The 21,490-nt window shown below is 42.5% G+C and overlaps 1 protein-coding gene across 1 annotated transcript; it reads right to left on the bottom strand.

The window, feature by feature from the left end:
* Nucleotides 1–8,528: 8,528 nt before the first annotated feature.
* On the bottom strand, nucleotides 8,529–9,788 carry LOC133044306 (elafin-like). The gene is made up of 2 exons (XM_061125700.1): nucleotides 9,707–9,788; nucleotides 8,529–8,869 (listed from the first exon to the last, which is right to left on the bottom strand). Exons 1-2 carry the CDS (start codon nucleotides 9,786–9,788, stop codon nucleotides 8,529–8,531), a joined length of 423 nt encoding a protein of 140 aa, XP_060981683.1.
* Nucleotides 9,789–21,490: the final 11,702 nt, after the last annotated feature.

Genomic DNA, 21,490 nt, shown 5'->3' with positions numbered 1-21,490 from the left:
TTCATACCTGAGTCTTTTTAAAAAAAATTTTTTTATTTACTTGGCTGTATTGAATCTTAGATGTGGCAGGTGGGTTCTTCTATTTTGGCAGGATCTTTAGTTGTGGCATGCGGGAACTTTAGTTGCAGCATTCAAGCTCTTAGATGCGGCATGTGGGATCTAGTTCCTTGACCAGGGATTGAACCCGGGTCCCCTGCATTGGGAGCATGGAGGATTAGCCCCTGGAACACCAGGGAAGTCCCCATACTTGAGTCTTGAGGGACATTCTGGACTCCTGCTGCAGACACTGAACAAATCATGCTTCACCCTGACAGCTAGGGCTGCACTAAGATGCCTGGCAAATCTGATGCTCCTACCTGACACTTAGATCTCCACTGAGTGACTCTAAGCAGCAAGGACCAAAGGGCAGCCTTTCTCAGGGCAATGCAGTACTTTCCTCCACAGCAGCACCCAGTCAGGGACCACTGGGGGCTGTGGTGAGTGTCCAGGACAGAGTAAAGGTGTTCACATCGCACAGTTGTTGAGCTGTGGTTGGCTGTGATCACGCTGCCTGGACGCTCATTCTTACAGTGCCCTGAGCCTGAAGCCCCATAACTCTATGATCCACGCTTTGCAAAGTACATTCTCAAGGGAGCAGAAGCTGAGACAGAGTTAGCAGTGCAAGTTTCATGGCAAAGCAACATCTGTGAAAGGGAAGGAGAGGATGCAGGACTAGGTACCAGGAGCATCACATTGCTGACCTGATCACATCCCTGCCAGCCCCCTGGGGCAGCTCTGGAGTAAGGATTTTCCATAGTGGGGGTCCTCCATTAGGCAGAAAAGGAAAGAGCCTTGAAAGACAGCCTTACTCTGTTCCTGGCCAGGGGCTTCCCCGGGTATAGTGTGATCTCAGCTCAAGTATCAGGTGTCTGAAAGGCACTTCCTGTCCGTGATCAAGTAACACACTCCTCGCAGCTGGGTGGCGAGCTGCTTCTTGAAGGAGCTCTGAGCTGCACACCTCCTTCTGCTCTGGGGATCCACACCTCCGTTCACACTGGGGAACAGCTCTGGTGGGCTCTCTTCCCGTAGGAAATCATAGAGGGTGGGGGTCCGTGGGGCAGACTACAGCCCCAGTCCCTGCTGCAGGTGCTCGCCATCGTCATCACCCCTCCTCATCACCCCATTCGTCTCCTTGTCCTCAGCTACCATCAGAGCTACTCTCAGTGGCTTAGCTGGTGGTGTGACCCAAACCCTCATCCTGAGTGTCAGCAAACCCTTCTCAGGCCACGGTCACGGCACTGGTCTGTTTCAGGTCGTGTAGGGAAGGTAACACCAAGACATTATGCTTTTCCTCTGTGCATCTTCACCACTCTCCTCCAGTTCTGCCGGGCCTGTCCTCTCTGAGATGCAATTCAAGTTTAGGAAAAATCCCTTCTGATTGGCTTGACAAATCAGCTACTTAAAAGCCTGTACTCTAAATCTCATGAGCTTTGTTTTCAGTCCCACTTTGTGACGCTGAAATATTATTCAGCCAGCTTATCCCTCACCCAGCCTTCTCATCCTCAGAACCTCGGGGCCAGGACAGCAGCCAAAAGGGGCGAGAAAAGAAGCTCATCTGTGAAATATCTCAGGATCACTTTTTCTCATTCCATGGTGATTTCCACCAACACGCTTTATTATATTTAGTTCTGCTTCTTTCTTTAAAAAGAAAAGAACTAATGAAATAGCTCGTGGTCTCACTATTTTGTAGTGTTTAAATAGGACTTTTATTTATTGATTATATCTTCTACTGTTTTCCTATTCCTGATTTTAGAAATTTTAATTATCTTTTTTATTATTTTCCTTTTAGTTCTCCTTTGGTTTACTCTGTATTTTTTTTTTAGGTCTTTATGTTAAATTCTTGATTTTTTTCCAACATTTCATTCTATTATTCATGTATATAAATGTTATTCAGCCATTAAAAAATAAGAAAATCTTGCCATTTGTGACAACAGGATGAATCCTGAGGACCCTAGGCTAGGTGAGATCAGTCCGAGATAGACAAACAATATGTGCACTGTTACATTTATTGCCGCATTTGTCACAAGAGCCAAGGTACACAAACAACCTAAGTGCCCATAGAGGTGAATGGATAAGGACGATGTGACATATGTAGATCCATATATAATGGAATATTACTCTGCCATGAAAAAGATGGAAAGCCTGCCACCTACAACAACATGTATGGACCTTGAACACATTATGCTAAGTGAGATAAGTCAGACAAAGACGAGTGTTGTATGAAACTACTTATATACGAAATCTAAAAAGCCACACTCATATAAACAGAGAGAAAAATGGTTCTAGGGTATAGGGAGGTATAAGAGATGGATTATTTGAGGGTACAAATTTGTAAAGAGTAGGAAATAAGTCCTAAAGATCTAATCCACAGTAGACTGAATAAGTACAATAATATTGTATTATGATCTTTAAATTTGCTGAGACTAGAATTTATTTCATCCACTAAAAAAAAGATAATTATGTAACATGATGGTGACACTAATTATTGATACAATGGCAATCATATTTCAATATATGTGTATCAAGTTAATATGTGGCACACATTAAACTTACCGAGTTATATGTCAAATATATTTCCATTTAAAATAAATAAAATAAATGTAAAAGGAGGAGCTGTGACAAGGCAATTAAACTGATCAGAACAGCTCAATAGAAAAGGGAACAAGGACATGAAAAGGCAGCTCATGGAGGGGGAGAAAGTGTTAACTAACACCTGAATCGATATGAAAGATGCACCATCTCATTGATCATGAAACGCCAGTTTGGAAAACATGGTTTCCATTGCATTTTACTACAATATATTTGATTCACTAACAACTTTGGGCAATTCTTTCCCTCCTCTGGGTTTTAGTTCTATCAACTGTAAAATGAGGAAGCTGGAGAGATTGTCGCCAAGGGCTCCATCAGTCCCTTAAACAGTGAAAGAGGCTGAGAGATTCTACAGGAGCTGTTGTTCTCAATATTGTGAACCTGGAAAACACAAGGAGCTGAGATCATTGAAAAGGAAGAATAAGGGGGAGCCAGAGACCCCATTGAGAATAATTGCCTTGACACTGAAGATAACTGCCTTGACATTGAGGATAATTGCCTTAACATTGAGAATAGCTGATTCAACAGATTTGTAGAGGATCATCTCAGCCAAATTGCTTCCATCTGCACCATCTTCTCCATTTGTATACGTTTCCATCAACATATTTCCGTGTGCTGTCCCATCACTCAAGAGTATTGATCTCATCTTAGGGACTGCCCTGCAGGAAACAGATTACGCAGTAGTGACAACACGATCAAGAAGTTAGTTCTACATCTTAGTTGTGGACCCAGCTGGAGAAGACGCTGTGACTTTGGAAAGCCCGTCATCTTCCTCTCTGAGCCTCAGGTTTTTCATGTTTAAGTAAAGAAGTGGTTCATGATCATCTCAAAGTGTACTGCCTGTTCTAACTAGATGGAAGGCTGTGTGATCAGGGAAGTTGAAAGAGCTGATAAATACCGGGTGCATGTTTCTGACGCCCAGGACTGGCACCCCAAGAAGGACGACACACAGGCCCAGTGGGAAGAGAGCATCGCTGGTCCTGTTCTGGATAGGGCATCAGAAGCACTTAGAGTTTTCTGTAACCTTTGAGTGATGCTCAGCTGTTCTGCCCCAGGGATGACCAGGAAACCTCAGAGACGGGCAGAAGGCTCCCAGCCTCTCATGGGCGCTCCAGGTTGTTGGCTGCTAGATCCAGCAGGTGGAAGTAGGGAGCAAGAATGAGTCCTCCCACTGGCACTGAACATTTGATGTTTGTTCTTCTCAAGCTACTGTGCATAGCTCAAAGGGCTGTGTGTGTGTGTGTGTGTGTGTGTGTGTGTGTGTTTGTGATCTTAACAGTGCCTGGAAGTCACAAACCCACTTTCTGACCCTCCCCCTGACTTCCTGCCTGGAGTTATTCACATGTCAGATATGCCTGTATTAGGTTCTAGGTCATTTGAGTTTTAGTGCAAAGAGCTTGAAAACCTCCACCTGCTCTGGGCTTCTCTTTTACAGATGGAGTCAGTGAGGTCCAGAGAGTGTGTGGAACTTCTCTGAGTCTAAGTGGATTGGGCACAGTACTGCCTGCTTCTGAATCCAGCAAGGACAGAGAATAGCAGGTACCTGGAAGGAATATGAGGCTGGATGTCTCAATAGGAATGAAAAGACTCTCTTCTCTGCCCAGGTACAGGCTCCCAAGTCAGCAGAACCTGGTCCAAATGGGGACATGGAACTTATGGATACTTGGTCCAGAGACATGTTGCCCCATTTGGGCCCCTTATCATGATGTGAATCCCTTATTTCTTTGAGTGAATAACTCCCCCTTGACACTATACATGAATAAAATTTTTTAATGCCAGTGCACTCCACGTGTCCAGAAGACAAATGTTCAGGAAGCAGTCGGAATCAGAGAAATTTACAGGAATTTGATCAAATAAGCAATTTCCAAAGTTAGGTAGAATGAACATTGGTCTAGGAGAGAGGGAATCAGGTCTTGGTGGCCCTGATTTGCTGAGTGAAATTGGTAAAAGCATTTCTTCCTAAATTTCTCCTTATACAACTGATATAAAACAAAAAGGGAAAGTACATCTACCCACAGACTTTTCCTTTTTATATAATTTTGTTTATTTATTTATTTTTGGCTGCGATGAGTCTTCACTGCTGTGCATAGGCTTTTCTCTAGTTGCAGCAAAAGGGGGCTACTCTCTAGTTGCGGTATGGGGCTACTCTCTAGTTGCGGTGTGCAGGCTTCTCTGCGGTGGCTTTGCTTCCTGCAGAGCATGGGCTTCAGGGCACACAGGCTCAGTGGCTGCAGCTTGTGGGCCTATTTGCCCCACTGTATGTGGGTTCCTAGATCTCAGCCCATGGATCAAACCCATGTCCCTTGCATTGGCAGGTGGACCCAACTAAACCACCAAGTAGGTCCCCTCTAAAGACATTTTATTGTCTCTGACCCCTTGCTTCATCTTTTGAGCTATTTGAAACCCTAAAAGATGATTCTTGAGAGTTTCTTGGACAGCAAGGAGATCAAATTAGTCAATCCTAAAGTCAATGCTGAAGCTGAAGCTCCAATACTTTGGCTGCCTGATGCGAAGAAATGACTCGTTGGAAAAGGCCCTGATGCTGGGAAAGACTGAAGGCAGGAGGAGAAGGGGGCAACAGAGGATGAGATGGTTGGGTGGCATCACTGACTCGATGGACATGAGTTTGAGCAAACTCTGGGAAATGGTTAATGATGAGGAAGCCTGGCTTGCTGCAGTCCATGGGGTCACAAAGATCAGTCGTGACTGAGCAACTGAATGACCGAAGAATAATAACAACCACCCCTCCTTGGATTGTTTTGTTAATCTGGTGCCAAAATCACCAAGGGAGGCTGTGCACAGGCAAAACTAATGCATCCTTGAAAGTTGCTATGAAAGTAGAGCTTTAATGTTCTCACCATAACAACAACAATAAAATAGCCATTACCTGAGGAGAAGGATTTATTAACTATTCTTATTGTGGCAAATATTTTGCAGTGTATACATATATCAAATCACCAGGTTATACACCTTAAACTTATACAATGTTTATGTCAATTTTATCTCAATGAAACGTAAGAAAGAGACAAAATCAAAAGGGTAAATATTTCTGTTCTTCACTATACAGAATCTTCACATTCTGGAACATGTTAATTCTTTATGCATAACTTTTTTATTTGCTATGTGAATACTTGTTTACATTTCTTTTTTACAGTTCTCCCTTCTGTCATTAACTTTATTTGTTGAGTGGTTTAATTGTGTTGATATTAGTATCGGGAATTTTTCCCATTTTCTGATTATTGCTAGTTTATAATAAGAATAGAATTCATGGGACTTCCCTGGGGGTCCAGTTAGGGCTTGGTGCTTTCACTGCGGTGGGCTGGGCCTGAGTTCAATCCTTGATTGGGAAACTGAGATCCCGTAAGCTATGTGGTGCAGCCAAAAACTTAAAATAGGATTTAGTTGCGCCCCTATGTCCATAAAGCCCTCCTCAAATAGCCATTACATGGAAACAACCTAAATGTCCATCAATAGATGAACAACAACAAGAACAAAACAATGGATGGGTAAAGAAGGTGTGATATACACAAAATGGAGTGCTATTCAGCCATAAAACAGAATGAAATAATGCCATTTGTAGCAACTTGGGTGAACCTAGAGATTATCACACTAAATGAAGTAAGGCAGAAGGAGAAAGACGAATACTATATGATAGCACTTACATGTGGAATCTAACATATGACAAAAGGACGTTATCTATGAAACAGAAACAGACTCACCGACACAGAGAACAGACTTATGGTTACAAGGGGGTGGGGTGGGGAGGGATGGATTGGGAATTGGGGATTAGTAGGTGCAAACTATAATACATAGAATGAATAAACAGCAAGGCCCTCCTGTATAGCACAGGGCGCTATATGCAATATCCTGTGATAAACCATAATGGAAAAGCATATGAAAAAATATGTGTATGGATATATATATCTGAATCTCTTTGCTGTACAAAAGAAATGAACACAACATTGTAAATCAGTTATACTTCAATAAAAAGTTTCAAAAAAACTAGGACTTATCATCACTAACTAGCTCCGTGTCATTGGGTGATTAATGATGCTTTCTCGGCTTCAATCTTTTGTTGCTGTTGTTGTTGGCTGTGCTGTGTGGTTTGCAGGATCTCAGTTCCCTGATCGAGGATCAAAGCCACATCCTCTGCACTGGAAGTGCAGACTCTGACCCATTGGATTGCCTGGGAAGTCCCATGGTTTCAATTTTTTAACAAAATTAAAGAGGTGTATGGGACCCATCTGAGGGAGTTCTAATGAGAAGTAAGACAATACTTTTGACATGTTTAGTACAGGATCTGGAAGAGACAGAACACGAAAACAGAAACCGTTCTCACCACCAGTGGTGTATTATGTTTCTCAGGCCAGAAGTTTAGGCCCTGCTCTTGTCTGTGCTCCAAGATGCGTGGTCCAGTCCATCCCCTGGAGAATCAGAGGGGAACCCTGGCTCCTGGGGTGGGGGTTGTCTAAGGGACACTGGGCTATCTCTTGCCCCCAACAAGGCCTCTGCTCCCCAACTCCCCTCTAGAATAGCCCAACACACACACACACGAGGAAGAGATGTTTCAGCACCAGAATATCAGGGCTGAACTGACATTCATTACTAGACTTCCAGCATAATTTCACCCAACTCCCCTCAAACTGAAGAGACAAAACTGAGGCTCAGAGAGAGAAAGAGATTTATCTGGAGTCATCTAGCAAGTTGGGAGGACCCTAGAGCTAGAACTCAGGTCTCCTGACTGCCAAGTGGGGTGCCCATTGAACCGCAATGCCCCTCCCACTTCTTCCTGGAGAACTCCATTGCACAAGGACAGTGGGGCATCAGGTCATCCAAGGTTACCCAACATACGCCTTCCCGCTGTCTTCACTCCTCCAGTCTACTCTACCCCAACTTGTATGTCCTCAGAGAACTTTACTCAGCAATGAAATGGAAGATTGATGTGTCTTGCCTCCTCATTCACATCTTGAAATAGAAAGCTGGGAGACGATATTGCTTCACCCAAAGGAATTGTGTGTTAATGGGGGTCATCTCAGGCGTGAACAGGTGAAATGCTTCGAGAGCAGGGGTTTCCTGGCATCTGTCTTTCTGTCTTCTTGGACGATACAGATTTATGGGAAACATTAGACAAAGGGGAGGAGGGAGTCAGAGGTTTAGCCAGGAGGGCTAGCTGGTCACACTGGCAGGGTTGATCATAGCCAGGTCAGAAGTGGAGGTCAATGGGAAGGTTTGGGGGTTTATTTCCCTGGTCCGAGGCCAGAGGCCAAATGTCTAGGTTTCCATCTCCTGGTGAAATGGAGGCTGTGGTTCTTGGGTTGATTTTTTGATTTCTACAGTGAACCCTAGGAACAGACCTCTTGCTCCAGCCCTTTCTCTCCTTCACACCCTAAGAACATCTGCCATGGGTCCCACTTCACTCTCCACCAGGGACAGGAAGTCTCAAACCCACACCCAGAGCTCTCAGGAGCCCAGAAGTGATAAGAGCCAGAAACAAATGGAGTTGAAAGCAGTCTTTTATTGGAAAGTTCATGAGGGAGGCAGTCCATGCTCAAACCTGGGCCTCCTGAATGAGAGGAAGAAGGGGCAGTCTGGGAGAGGGTCGTGCGGCAGGCACCGGGGCCTACCTCCCTGGGGACATCACAGGTTCAGCAAGAAGACTCTACCTGGTAGAAGAAAAGAGAGTCGGAAATGTGAGTCAGCAGGTGAAAGACTCAGAGGCAGTGGGAGGCAGGACCAAGTCTACATGTCATCCTTCTCAGGACCCCAGTTAGAGCCTCTGAGACCCCTCAGTCTCTCCATCACCTTCCCATGTCCTTTCCCCCACTAGCCTAGGATCACCCTCCACTAGTCAGCCTCTCTGTGCCCTCACGGGTCACCTTTTCCTCCACCCAGTTCTCACCTCACCGGGGATCCATACAGGTCTTCCCACAAAAGCCTTCACAGCACTTCTTGGCTCCTGGGCACTGAGCATCTCTCAGACACTTGTTAGGGGGATTCCACAAGGCGCACCGGATCAGAACCCTGGGGCAAGTGCCACGCTTGAATGGAAGGCTGGCTCGTTCTTGTCCTACAATTAGATCTTGTCCTTTGACTGGATCTTGACCTTTCAGTGGACCTTGACCTTTCACTGGATCTTGACTTTTCACTGGATCTTGTCCTTTGACAGGCGATTGACCATTGATTGGACCCTTTCCATTGACTACAACATTTTCTTTCTTAATGCCTTGACTTTTCGGACTACCTGTTGAAAGAAATATCCCCACATTTAGACCAATGGGTCTGCTTCAAAGATCTAGTCTTTCCTCCAGGTCCAGCCACTGCTCACTGCAGTGTCCCTTAAGTTGAGGGACACTGAGACAGAGGAGGCTCACCCGGGCTAGCTGGGGTCTGCACTCTCAAATGGCTGTTCCCTGGGCTTTGGGGAAAAGGTCTATAGGACCAGGTTTCCTATGGGTGTCCGTTTCTTCCCCTCACCCTCCATTCTGAGTCCTGGGCCCTCATGAGAGGAGTGACTTTCAGGAGATGAGGACACATTATCATCTTTGAGGAAACTTGGTGGAAGGGCAAGGAGCTGTGAGACACATGCCAGGAGACCTGAGCTCCAGCCTGGCTCTGGAGATTGCCCTGACAATCCCTCACCTCACTCTGGATCTCAGTGTGCTGCTTTGGAAAACAAAAGTCTTCAGACTCCATGATTTCTGAGGCCCTGTTGGTTCTTAACCTCCTTTTCTAGGACTGATGACTCAGGTGCTTTGATGGAGCAAACAGACAGGGAGGAGACCCCCACACCCAGGGCCCAGATTCCTGGGGCTTCTAAACTTCATTTCATCTTCTGTCCAAGTATCAGTGCTTGAGACCAGGTCATGTTACAACACTCCTTCCACAAACAGCCCTGATTTCTCAGTCCTGAGGCAGAATGTACATGGAGTCTAGTGGGCAACTTCCTACTTCTCTGGATACACTCCAGGCTGAAAAGTGGGCTCCAGTTCTGCATGCTGCCCCTTGTCAAGACCCAGGCTGCCCCTAACATCCTCTCCTCAACCCAAGCCAGCCCCACCCAGCCCACTCGTCCACTCACTTGTTATGACAGCTGCCTTTGCCACCAGCGTCCCAAGGACAAGAAGGACCACAATCTGGACTAAGAAGCTTCTGGTCTTCATGTTTTCAGGAAGGTGTATGACTGAGAGCTGTAACTAAGCCTAGTTTTATGCACCTTCAGCTTGGTAAGGTGCCAAGGGTGCGTCTGTGGTTTCACAAGGGATAAGACTTAAATTTTTTTAGTTCTACCAGGAAATATCTCCCTCATCCTGGGAGGGACCTTGGGCTCTCCCCCAGGGATTATCCACGGGGAGATATGGTGACTGTTACATCATTTCTAATAGCCCCATGAGCTGTCTCATATTCTCACAAAGAAGTCTGGCAGGCTGGTCTGTAGGCATCATCATGACCAAATTCTTTATACTTAAAGAGTATGAAGCCCAAAGGAGAGAGAGGAATCACCCACAGTCATTCAACAAGTCAGTGGCAGGTCTGGTGTACTGTTTCCATAGCCAAGGTGTTCCCCCATTACTCCCCAGCTCCTGCAAGCCCCACCCAGACCTAACTATTTACCCCTCCCAGCATCACGCTAGGCTTTTCTTTCATTCTCCCCCTGATCCCAAGGAAAACTCTCAAAGGCAAATTTGACTTGAGGTTTAATGACTAATCATAATACTTTGCTATTTCACAGGCAGTCCCTGAAGTGGACCAAGAAAGTAATAGGGAAGGTGGCATTCGACATCTGGAGTGGCATGACACTCTTGAAATCTCAGTAAGAAGACAGAAAACACCCATAAAATAAAAGGAAGAAAGTAGAAATCATCTATAAGGTGGATATCTACAGTGTATATATCCAACATGGCTTCTGCCTTTTTAGAACAGGCCCCCTGTTTCTTCCGAAGAACTCCTGGTTCTTTGTACCATCAACTTAGGAATCTGATGGGAATTTTTGATCACGAAAGCCTGACACTCAGTCACAGATCAGGGTGTGTGTGTGTGTGTGTGTCTGTGTGTGTGTGTTCTATTGACATCCTTCGTTTAAATGGACACTAAGTGGAAGTCCCTCATTTTGTAAGGGTAGGAGAGATGAGCCTGGAAACTCCTGAAGCTAAGGTTCCAGTCTGGGAAAAGGGGAACTTTTTTTGAGAAAAATAAATCTAATTCAATTAGAAAAGCAGAGAAATGATGATAAGAGAGGCTTCAGAAGGACCAGTCAGCCCTTCATCCCCCTTTATCTTGAGAGCAGTTCTTCCCACACTTTTCCCATAGTTTGGTTATGACCCAATAAACTGCCTAAGCTAGTCTGAGTTGGTATTTTGTCACTGTTGTAAAAGTTCAGAGTAAAAAAAATGAATACCCAGAAGTTAGGTATTGTCAGGGACATAACCTGAAGTTTGGAAATAACAGTGAGTTCTGGGTGAGACAGGGATGAAAGCAAACTAAGTATTTTGTAGTCAAACAGTTGTTAATATCTCCATCCTTTGTTTCTTTGGACTAGGCCTCATCATGCCCACCAGTGCTGCTGAAACATTAAGGAGCTATAGCAAATACAAGGTGTTGGAGTTGACAGGCTACTTTAAAAAAAAAAAAAAAAAAGTCATCACAAAATAAATTATACCAACAAAAAAGTGTGTAGAACTGATACTCCTTAAAGAATTAAAACATTAAAATGGCAGCCTGCACTCACTTACCAAAAACAAAAAGAGACTCCTTCTTGTATATATGCCATATCAACATTTATTTCTCACCAGTTTCTTCCCTGTCCATCTTCCACAAAGGTAAACACTTTCTTGGATTTTCTAATTTTCTGTTAACTCAAGCATCTTGCTCATTTCTTGCTGGGTTGTCTACCTTTTCTTCATTGTTTTGTAGAGAGAAGAAACTGTCACACGTTACTAGTAAGAGTGTATATTCATGCAACCTGTTTGAAAATAAATTTGGCATAGCTAGTAAAATTAAACATGAGCAAAATCTTTAAATTTTTACCAATCTGATGAGAGAGAAGTGATGCACTGCTGAAGATTTTAGTTAGCATTTCTCTCAGTTCAGTTCAGTTCATTTCAGTCACTCAGTAGTGTCCAACTCTTGGCAACCCCATGGCCTGCAGCATGCCAGGATTCCCTGTCCTTCACCAACTCCCGGAGCTTGCTCAAACTCATGTCTGTTTAGTCAGTGATGCCATCCAACCATCTCATCCTCCATTATCCCTTCTCCTCCTGCCTTCAATCTTTCCCAGCATTAGGGTCTTTTCCAATGAATCAGTTCTTTGTATCAGGTGGCCAACATATTGGAATATCAGTCTTTACACTGAATATTCAGGACTGATTTCCTTTCAAATTGACTGGTTTGATCTCCTTGCAGTCCAAGGAGTCTTCTCCAACACCACAGTTCAAAAGCATCAATTCTTCGGTGCTCAGCTTTCTTTATAGTCCAACTCTCACAGCCATACATGACTACTGGAAAAACCATAGCTTTGACTAGACAGACTTTTGTCAGCAAAGCAATGTCTCTGCTTTTTAGTATGCTGTCTAGGTTGGTCATAGCTTTTCTTCCAAGGAGCAAGTGTGTTTTAATTTCATGGCTGCAGTCACCATCTGCAGCGATTTTAGAGCTCAAGAAAATAAAGGAGTACATCAAGGCTGTATATTGTCACCCTGATTATTTAACTTATACGCAGAGTACATCATGTGCAATGCTGGGCTGGATAAAGCACAAGCTGGAGTCAAGATTGCCAGGAGAAATATCAGCAACGTCAGATATGCAGATGACACCTCTCTCATGGCAGAAACTGAAGAGGAACTAAGAGCCTCTTTATGAAAGTGAAAGAGGAGAGTGAAAAGGCTGGCTTAAAACTCAAGATTCAAAAACCTAAGATTATGGCATCCGGTCCCATCACTTCATGGCAAATAGATGGGACCAACAATGGAAACATTGAGAGACTTTAGCATCTCTCTATCATGAATTATTTCAAGCATTTTTCATATCTTAAAAGCTACTTATATTTCTTTATCTGAAAACATTATTTCTTTTGCTCATTTTCCTATATACTCATTAGCTTTTTTCTTCTCAATTTCTAGCACTCCTTACATATTATAGAGAAAGGTCTTTATCTGTGATATGGTTTGTAAGTAAAAATTTTAACTCATTCTTAGACCTGCTCAAAATAGCTCAGGGTGGCACTCTTTTCTCCTCTTCTCTAGATAATGCCTACTGTTGTTTGATTATTTCTGCTCTGGACTTATGCATTTCTGCTTCATAATATCCTTAAATTGGAGAAATTGTTTCATTAATTTTTTCAATTCATGTGCCAAAAGAAAATCTAAATGCTACAAAAGGATCCTAGAAAAAATAACTTTCTAAACTGAAACTGCCACAAGAAAAAGTAGAAAACCATTGCAAAGATGGAAACAATAGTCAACAATTTTTGACCAAAAAAAGTCTTTTTACAAAAAAGACTTCTTTGTAAGCATATTCTCTAAGGCAAACAAGGAACAACTAATTCTAATATGACATAAATAGAAAATAAGAAACAATTCCTAGCATGTCATATGAAGTAAACATAATCTTGATAACAGAGCTTAATAAGGACTTATATCAATTATATGTCAATAAAGCTATTTAAAAATAAAATTATCAACAAGGATTTTATGAAAAAGAAAGATTTTAAGTAAATGTTATTCATAGAACATAGATTCATGAACACAAAAATCAACTGTGTTCATAAAATTGGAAACAGATCTTAAAAATAAATGGAAAAAAAAGAAACAGATCTACAGATAATTGTTAGAATCAATGAGAATTTATTACAATGGATGCATACAAAGGAAATATACAAAACTCAATGGTACTACATAAATCAACAACACAAATCAGCAAATGAAATTTCAATAATTTTTATAATCATATAAAATATGAAGAGTTTATAAATACACATAATAGATTTTGTAAGGAATCACTACAAAGAAAATTAGAAAACTTTAGAGAGAGACATATTTTAACACCCGCAAATCAGAAATGTATACCATGTTCATGGATTGCAAGACTCAATATGATAAGTATGCCAATTCTCTTCAAATTGATTTTCAGTCTCAATGCAATCAAACCCCCAGGAAAGTTTTTGCAAAAGTAAACCAAGAGAAACTTGGCAATGCAATTCTGAAATGCATACAGAAAATGCAAAAGGCAAGGTAGCCAAAATATTCTTGAAGAAGAATAATTTACTAAGACTTGATGTAGGACATATCAAGTTTTATTTTAAAGCTGTAATAATTATGATAAAGTGGTATTACCACAACCATAGACAGATATGCAAAAGAAAAAAATAGAGTCACCAGACAGATGACTTGCACATAATGAGAGTATGTTTCTAACTTGGCTATAGTAAACAAATATCGCTACTGTCATATTAAGAAGGCTGCACATCATAATATTAATATACTTTCCCTAAGTGGTTGAAGGAGGATACAGATTAAGAAGGCAGGATAGAAGAAAGGAGAAGAAAAATAAATAAGTAAATGTTGCTTTATTAGAAAACTCATCATGTCTGATGGGATCCTGTTACATTTATAAATATATTACCAAAAAATGAATATCACTAGATCACTAACTTCCAGTGATGTCCATGCAATCTTACCAACAGAAAAAAAAGTTGGAGAGTACTATGTGGGTTTTGATATTTCAGTTGAACATAGAACTCCTGTATATGAAAATACTTATGTGTGAAAAAGGAAAAGTGTTTGAAGCAATAGCCACTGCTGTGAATACTGGTTATATGACGATGATGGGAGAGGAAAGAGAACAAGCATGAATAGCTCTGCCTTTATCCATATTACTTTTTATTTTTTTCTTGTTACAACAGTCAAAGAAAGTTCACTTAACAATTAAGAAGAAAGGGAATTTTATTTGAACCAGACTGAGGATTATAACCTGGAAGAGAGACTCTCAGAAAGCTCTGAGAAACTGTTCCACCAGGTGCAAGTTGAAGGCACAGTCATACACATTTTCAAGATAAAGGATCATACATCAAAATGACATCCTGATATCTTATACAAAGTTCACCAAGGACACATAGTGCAGGTAAGCCCGGAAAAAGAGAGTGGGAAGTCCATGATACCCCACAGAGTTGGGAAAGAATGCTATCCTTTGAAGAAATTATATTGCTGATGTCAGAAGAAAGGCGAAAATGTTATCTTTATGGTCAAGCAGATGCTCCTATCTTTGAGGACGTTTGTTTAATATGTAATGCAGGTACACACTACACATTAGGGAGGGAGGGAAGAGGCCCAAACGGATGCAGAGAGAGAATTTTGTGCTTAATTTTTTCTTATCCTGTCTGGAAACAAGAATTTTATTTCATCACAGCAAAAATCTCTTATGATCTGAACATATCAAATAAAGAAAATTAAAATTCATAATTTGTTGTTGTTGTTTAGTCGCTAAGTTGTATCCAACTCTTTTGCAACCTCACGGAGTGTAGCCCCCCCAGGCTCCTCTGTCCATGGGATTTCTCAGGCAAGAATACTGGGGAGGGTTGCCATTTCCTTCTCCAAGGGATCTTCCCAACCCAGGGATCAAACTCACATCTCCTGCATTGGCAGGCAGATTCTTTACCACTGAGCCACCAAAATTCATTATAGGTTAGAATAAAGCACTCAAATAATCACTTGAGTGGAGAAAACAGGGTAATTGAGAGTTTCTTCGAAAGAAATAATCATTAATGTAAGTGTTTCGAAGGGATGTTTAAAATATGTCATAATGTAAAAGGAAAACAGTGCATCAATCAGAGGCCGTCAAAAGAAATCACCTAGGTAGTTCAAGCAGAGAAAGAATTTCAGCTATTGTATGAGCACATCCCATTGTAAGAACCAAAATCACGTGTGAAATCCTGGATATGAAAGAGTCTGGGAAAAGATAGGCATTTGATTTACAACCCCTGCAGGAAGGCATTCTGGGAGCAGCTGAAATGCGTGCAGGTGGAGACACTGCACAGTACCTGCCATTCCCCAGCTCCCTCCCACACTTACACGGCCAGTTAGAAACTCTTCACCTCTCAGAAGGCAAAGCTTGCCCACTTGAGTGGGAGCTGAAGTGAGTGGGTCTGAGAATAAGCCAGGCAGGACACAAGAGCTGGGAGATATGAATAAAATAAAAAGAGAAGAATGCAGGGTATTTATGAGAGCAGTCGTTACCTTGCAATGCTGGAGTAATATCTCTTAGTGGCCAGGGCTGACGGTGGAGCCCTCCTCTCTCAGACAAGTACCTAAGAAAGAGAAGTCCACCTGTGTGTTAGGAGAACTGCAAAGGAGGGAGCCCTTGAGCTAAATTAAGAAACCTATTACTTCCAACCCTTCCCACTCAAATAAGATACTCCTCTCAAAAGATAGTCCCTGACTCTGATTTTAAAATAAGAAAGAAATTTGGAAATCATATAAGCTGTATAAAGAGACTCCTTTTTAAAACAACAGAAATGAGAAGCAAACCTTCAAAGCAGTTGAAAGAGGAGTTTTAAAATCCCCAGTAAAATGTCACCACAAGGCTGAGAAAACTTATAAACTAAAATAGATCTTTAAAACTAGTGAAGCAAATTAAAGGTATGAGGAGAAGTGAAAGTCACTCAGCCGTGTCCAATCTGCTACCCCATGGATTGTAGCCCACCAGGCTTCTCTGTCCATGGAATTCTCCAGGCAACAATACTGGAATAGGGAGCGTTTCCTTCTCCAGGGGACCTTCCCAACCAAGGGATTGAACCCAGCTCTCCCACACTAAAGGCAGATACTTTACGATCTAGCCACCAGGGAAGCCCATAGGTATCAGGAACCATCATAAGACAGAAATATAGAAACTCAAAGAGGAGATAGCAAGGTAACAGGAAGATGTGAAATAGAATCTGATGGGAGAAGAGAATTGAAGAAAAGGACAAAACTATTTCATAAATAAGGACTAAGTAAAGTAAGGAAGAAAAAGGGAAACATAGGAAAAGCATATAACAGAAAATAAAACTAAAGAAAGAAGTAGCTTAAAAACACAGTCTTAAATATTAAAAAGTCAATGAAGGTCCACCAGACATGAAAATCAAGTCCTACCAGGAAGAAAACCAAGTCAAAAACAGAAATTATTTAAAACAATGTTTGAGGAAAATATTTCTGAAATAAAAGATTTGAGTCTACATATTAAAAGCTCACATTATAGTAAACATAAGATGAATGAAAGTAAAAATTGTGGTCTTTCAAGATAAAAATAGAAGCCTTTGGGAGGCCAACACTCTCCCTTCCAACTAAAAAGGAAACAAAATCTTAAAAAACCAGGTTGTAAGATAGCAATGCTCAATGCCAGAAAATAGTGAAGCAAAACTTAGACTCTCTATGACAGAAAATATGCACTGATGAATTTCATACAACTAATTTGTCTTTGACCTAAATATATTTCCATATGTTCAAGAACTCAAGAAATATTGTTTCTGAGAACTTTCCTGGGGAGTTTCCAAGAGACAAGATTTATTCAATCAAGAAATATTTGCGGAAATTAGGAACATGATTTTTATTGAGTACTGAACATTTTAATTGTGGAATTAAGTCTGATGAAGGAGTAATAAATAGTATGTAAATATGACCTTCTGTGATAATGTACAAATACCAAAACTTCCATCAGATAGGAGGATGATGGAAAGAGGTAGATCAAAGAATAAGTCCACTGACTGCTTTATATATAATAGCTTCAAGTCAAAGGATATTTAAAACACATATGGTTCAACAAAATTAAAAACTTGTGCATCAAAGGATCCTACCAGGAGAGTGAGAAGATCCTGCTGAGAAGAAGAAACAAACCAGGTCTCTGATAAGGGCCTGTGACCCAGACTATACGAAGATCTCTCACCACTCCACATTCAAAAGTGAACACCCCAATTTAAAAATGGGCAAAGAACTTAGACATTTCTCTGAAGATACACAAGTGGCCAGTGAGCACCAGGAAAAGATGCTCAACATCATTAGTCCTTCAGTTCAGTTCAGTCGCTCAGTTCTGTCCGACTCTTTGTGACCCCATGAATCACAGCACGCCAGGCCTCCTGGTTCATCACCAACTCCCGGAGTTTACTCAAACTCATGTCCATTGAGTCGGTGATGCCATCCAGCCATCTCATCCTCTGTCATCCCCTTCTCCTCCTGCCCCGGATCCCTCCCAGCATCAGGGTCTTTTCAAATGAGTCAGCTCTTCCCATCAGGTGGGCAAAGTATTAGAGTTTCAGCCTCAGCATCAGTCCTTACAATGAACACTCAGGACTGATCTCCTTTAGGATGGACTGGTTGGATCTCCTTGCAGTCCAAGGGACTCTCAAGGGTCTTTTCCAACAACACAGTTCAAAAGCATCAGATTTTTGGTGCTCAGCTTTCTTCACAGTCCAACCCTCACATCCATACACGACCACAGGAAAAACCATAGCCTTTATTAGACAGACCTTTGTTGGCAAAGTAATGTCTCTGCTTTTTAATATGCTGTCTAGGTTGGTCATAACTTTCTTCCAAGAAGTGTCTTTTAATTTCATGGCTGCAATCACCATCTGCAGTGATTTTGGAGCCCCCCAAAATAAACTCTGACACTGTTTCCACTGTTTCCCCATCTATCTGCCATGAAGTGATGGGACCAGATGTCATGATCTTAGTTTTCTGAATGTTGAGCTTTAAGCCAACTTTTTCACTCTCCTCTTTCACTTTCATCAAGAGGCTCTTTAGTTCTTCTTCCCTTTCTGCCATAAGGGTGGTGTCATCTGCATATCTGAGGTTATTGATATTTTTCCCAGGAAGGTTGATTCCAGCTTGTGCTTCTTCCAGCCCAGCGTTTCTCATGATGTACCCTGCATATAAGTTAAATAAGTAGGGTGACAATACACAGCCTTCACGTACTTGTTTTCCTATTTGGAACCAGTGTGTTGGTCCATGTCCAGTTCTAACTCTTGCTTCCTGACCTGCATATAGGTTTCTCAAAAGTGGGTCAGGTGGTCTGGTATTCCCACCTCTTTCAGAATTATCCACAGTTTACTGTGATCCACAAAGTCAAAGGCTTTGACATAGTCAATAAAGCAGAAATTAGTCATTAGGCAGATGATAATCAAAACCAGAAGATACCACTTCATACCCAATAGTGTGATTATAAGAAAGAAACATTTAATGGAAAATGACAAGCATCGGCTAGGAGGTGAAGAAATTGGAACCCTTGTGCATTGCTGGGAAGAAGGTAAAATGGTGTAAACTCTGTGGAAAACAGCCTGACAGTTCCTCCAAAAGGTCAGCATAGAATCACCAGATGACTCAGCAATTCCACTCCCAGATGTATATGTAAAAGAACTGAAAGCAGGAAGTTCTGGTCCATGACTGAGACACAGGAGGCTCCTCAACTCACCTCCACCCCTGCTCACACAAAGTTGACAGCTACAACACAAAGCCATTGAAAGAAATCCAGTAATGAGGTGAGCCAGTGCTACAGATTGGGCAAGCAAGAAAATACTCACATTGGAGAGGGTCTTGGCACACCCTCAAGCCACGAAGAACAAAGAAGGCGGCTTGGACAATTACAAGGGTTCAAGAAACAACCAATGGCTTGGGAAGGTGAGACAATGAGGTTCCTCTCCTATATGTGGTCACGTGGTCAAGACTGGAAGACATTGCTATTTGATCTCATTCCCAGAAGCCAGTACAGACAGTGGAGGAAAATGAAGTCTCCACATTGGGTCTTTCACGTTTGAAAATCCCTTCCCCACACCTGCAGGTAGCTCCCTACTGGGCACACCCACGTTCACTGCAGGCTCCAACCCAACCACCGACCCTCAGCTCTGCTCCACCAACCCTCAGCTCTGCTAGCGCTGCCAATCCACCTCATTATGTCCCAAGAATATCAGAAAGTGTTGCTGCAGCAGTTTACTGGGAGGTCCCTGCTCTTTATGCATCTCTCCTGTTGGAGTCTGAGATTCAGCTCCACTGGCAGGCACTCCATCTGCCTGGCTGGCATAGTTACCTCCTTCCTGTGGTCTCTTTTGAGAAATAAATGATAAGGCAAAACACCCTGAGTCTCTGATATGTTAGAATAACTTACTGGCATGAGCCATCCTCTCAGTTCAGTTCACTTCAATAGCTCAGTCGTGTCCGACTCTTTGCAAACCCATGGACTGCAGCTTGCCAGGCCTCCCTGTCCATCACCAACTCCCGGAGTTTACCCAAACTCATGTCCATTGAGTCAGTGATGCCATCCAACCATCTTATCCTCTATCATCCCCTTCTCCTCCTGCCTTCAATCTTTTCAAGCATCAGGGTCTTTTCACATGAGTCAGCTCTTCACATCAGGTGGCCAAAGTATTGGAATTTCAGCTTCAACAGCAGTCCTTCCAATGAACACTCAGGACTGATCTTTAGGATGGACTGGTTGGATCTCCTTGCAGTCCAAGGGACTCTCAAGAGTCTTCTCCAACACCACACTTCAAAAGCATCAATTCTTCGGCACTCAGCTTTCTTTACAGTCACCTCTCACAGCCGTACATGACTACTGGAAAAACCATAGCCTTGACTAGATGGACCTCTGTTGACAAAGTAATGTCTCTGATTTTTAATATGCTATCTATGTTGGTCATAACTTTCCTTCCAAGGAGTAAGCCTCTTTTTACTTCATGGCTGCAATCACCATCTGCAGTGATTTTGGAGCCCAGAAAAATAGTCTGCCACTGTTTCCCCATCTATCTGCCATGAAGTGATGGGACCAGATGCCATGATCTTAGTTTTCTGAATGTTGAGCTTTAAGCTAACTTTTTCACTCTCCTCTTTCACTTTCATCAAGAGCCTCTTTAGTTCTTCATTGCTTTCTGCCATAACAGTGGTGTCATCTGCATATCTGAGGTTATTGATATTTCTCCCGGCAATCTTATTTCCAGCTTGTGCTTCATCCAGCCCAGCGTTTCTCTAGACAATAATAATTTGGGGGTAGGGAAGACTTAAGAGGTGGCAGGAATCTACAGTGGAAGGGGGACCTTCCTAGACAGACCCCAATGACCTCATGGCTCTGCTGTCTATGCACTCGTCTCGCAGTCCTGTTCCAAGGAGGTGCCAAGGAAGTTCAAGTTCCAGAACAATGGCCTGGAAGTCAGTCTCAGCTTTGCCCTGAACTTGCTGTGTGACCTCAGGAGAATAACTCTCCTTCTCTGAGCTTCAGTTTGGTGTTTTGATTTTTATTGAACTTGCTTGTGAGCTACAGCCAAGTAGTGTGTGTAGTTTGTAATCAGGAATAAAAATCAGCCTCATAAAACTTTCCTTCTAAAGAAAGCTGCCAAGGGGATGCCAGAATTCCCAAAGTTACATCAGATCATGAACTACAGGGCCACCCTTTTCCTGAGAGCTTAGAAGACAGCATGAGTTTAAACCCCTGCGAGCACATCCTGACTGTGAGGGTTGTCCTGGACTGGAACACTCTCTTCCTTTCTCAGGGTCAGAGAAGGGATTGCCTCACTTCCGAGAACAGGATGGGGATCATGGAGAAGCGATGTTCCCATGGAGAAGATGTCCCAGCCTAGTTAAGAATTATCTGTGTCCTTGAGTTAAGAATTAACTGTGTTCCTCCCATCTACAGCCAACTGATCTCTCATCTTTCAGACAGGAGGGTGGGGAGAATGTCCCTGATCTCCTCCCGTTCTGGTGAGTTATTCAGGTTCAGTGCATTTCCACTTGGGGCCCCTTAGGACTCTGAGTGCAACTTATCTCTTTTCCACCAAACACAGGAGCTGGATGATGTGAAATCTAGGTGGGAGGGCGGGGGTGGGGGGCGGGTTGGCTGAGATGACCTTTTGCTC

This window comes from Dama dama, chromosome 23 (assembly GCF_033118175.1).
Source record: "Dama dama isolate Ldn47 chromosome 23, ASM3311817v1, whole genome shotgun sequence".
NCBI classification, from domain to species: domain Eukaryota; kingdom Metazoa; phylum Chordata; class Mammalia; order Artiodactyla; family Cervidae; genus Dama; species Dama dama.
Note: the sequence above shows the minus strand (reverse complement) of the source record. Positions and strands in the feature narration are given on the sequence as shown.

What these genes read in the sequence shown, in the direction of transcription:
- LOC133044306 (XM_061125700.1), bottom strand. Translation starts at nt 9,788, where the DNA reads ATGAAGACCAGAAGCTTCTTAGTCCAGATTGTGGTCCTTCTTGTCCTT. An exon ending in AAAGGCAGCTGTCATAACAA is followed by an intron (nt 8,870 to 9,706) that starts GTGAGTGGACGA and finishes TTCTTTCAACAG; the next exon opens with GTAGTCCGAAAAGTCAAGGC.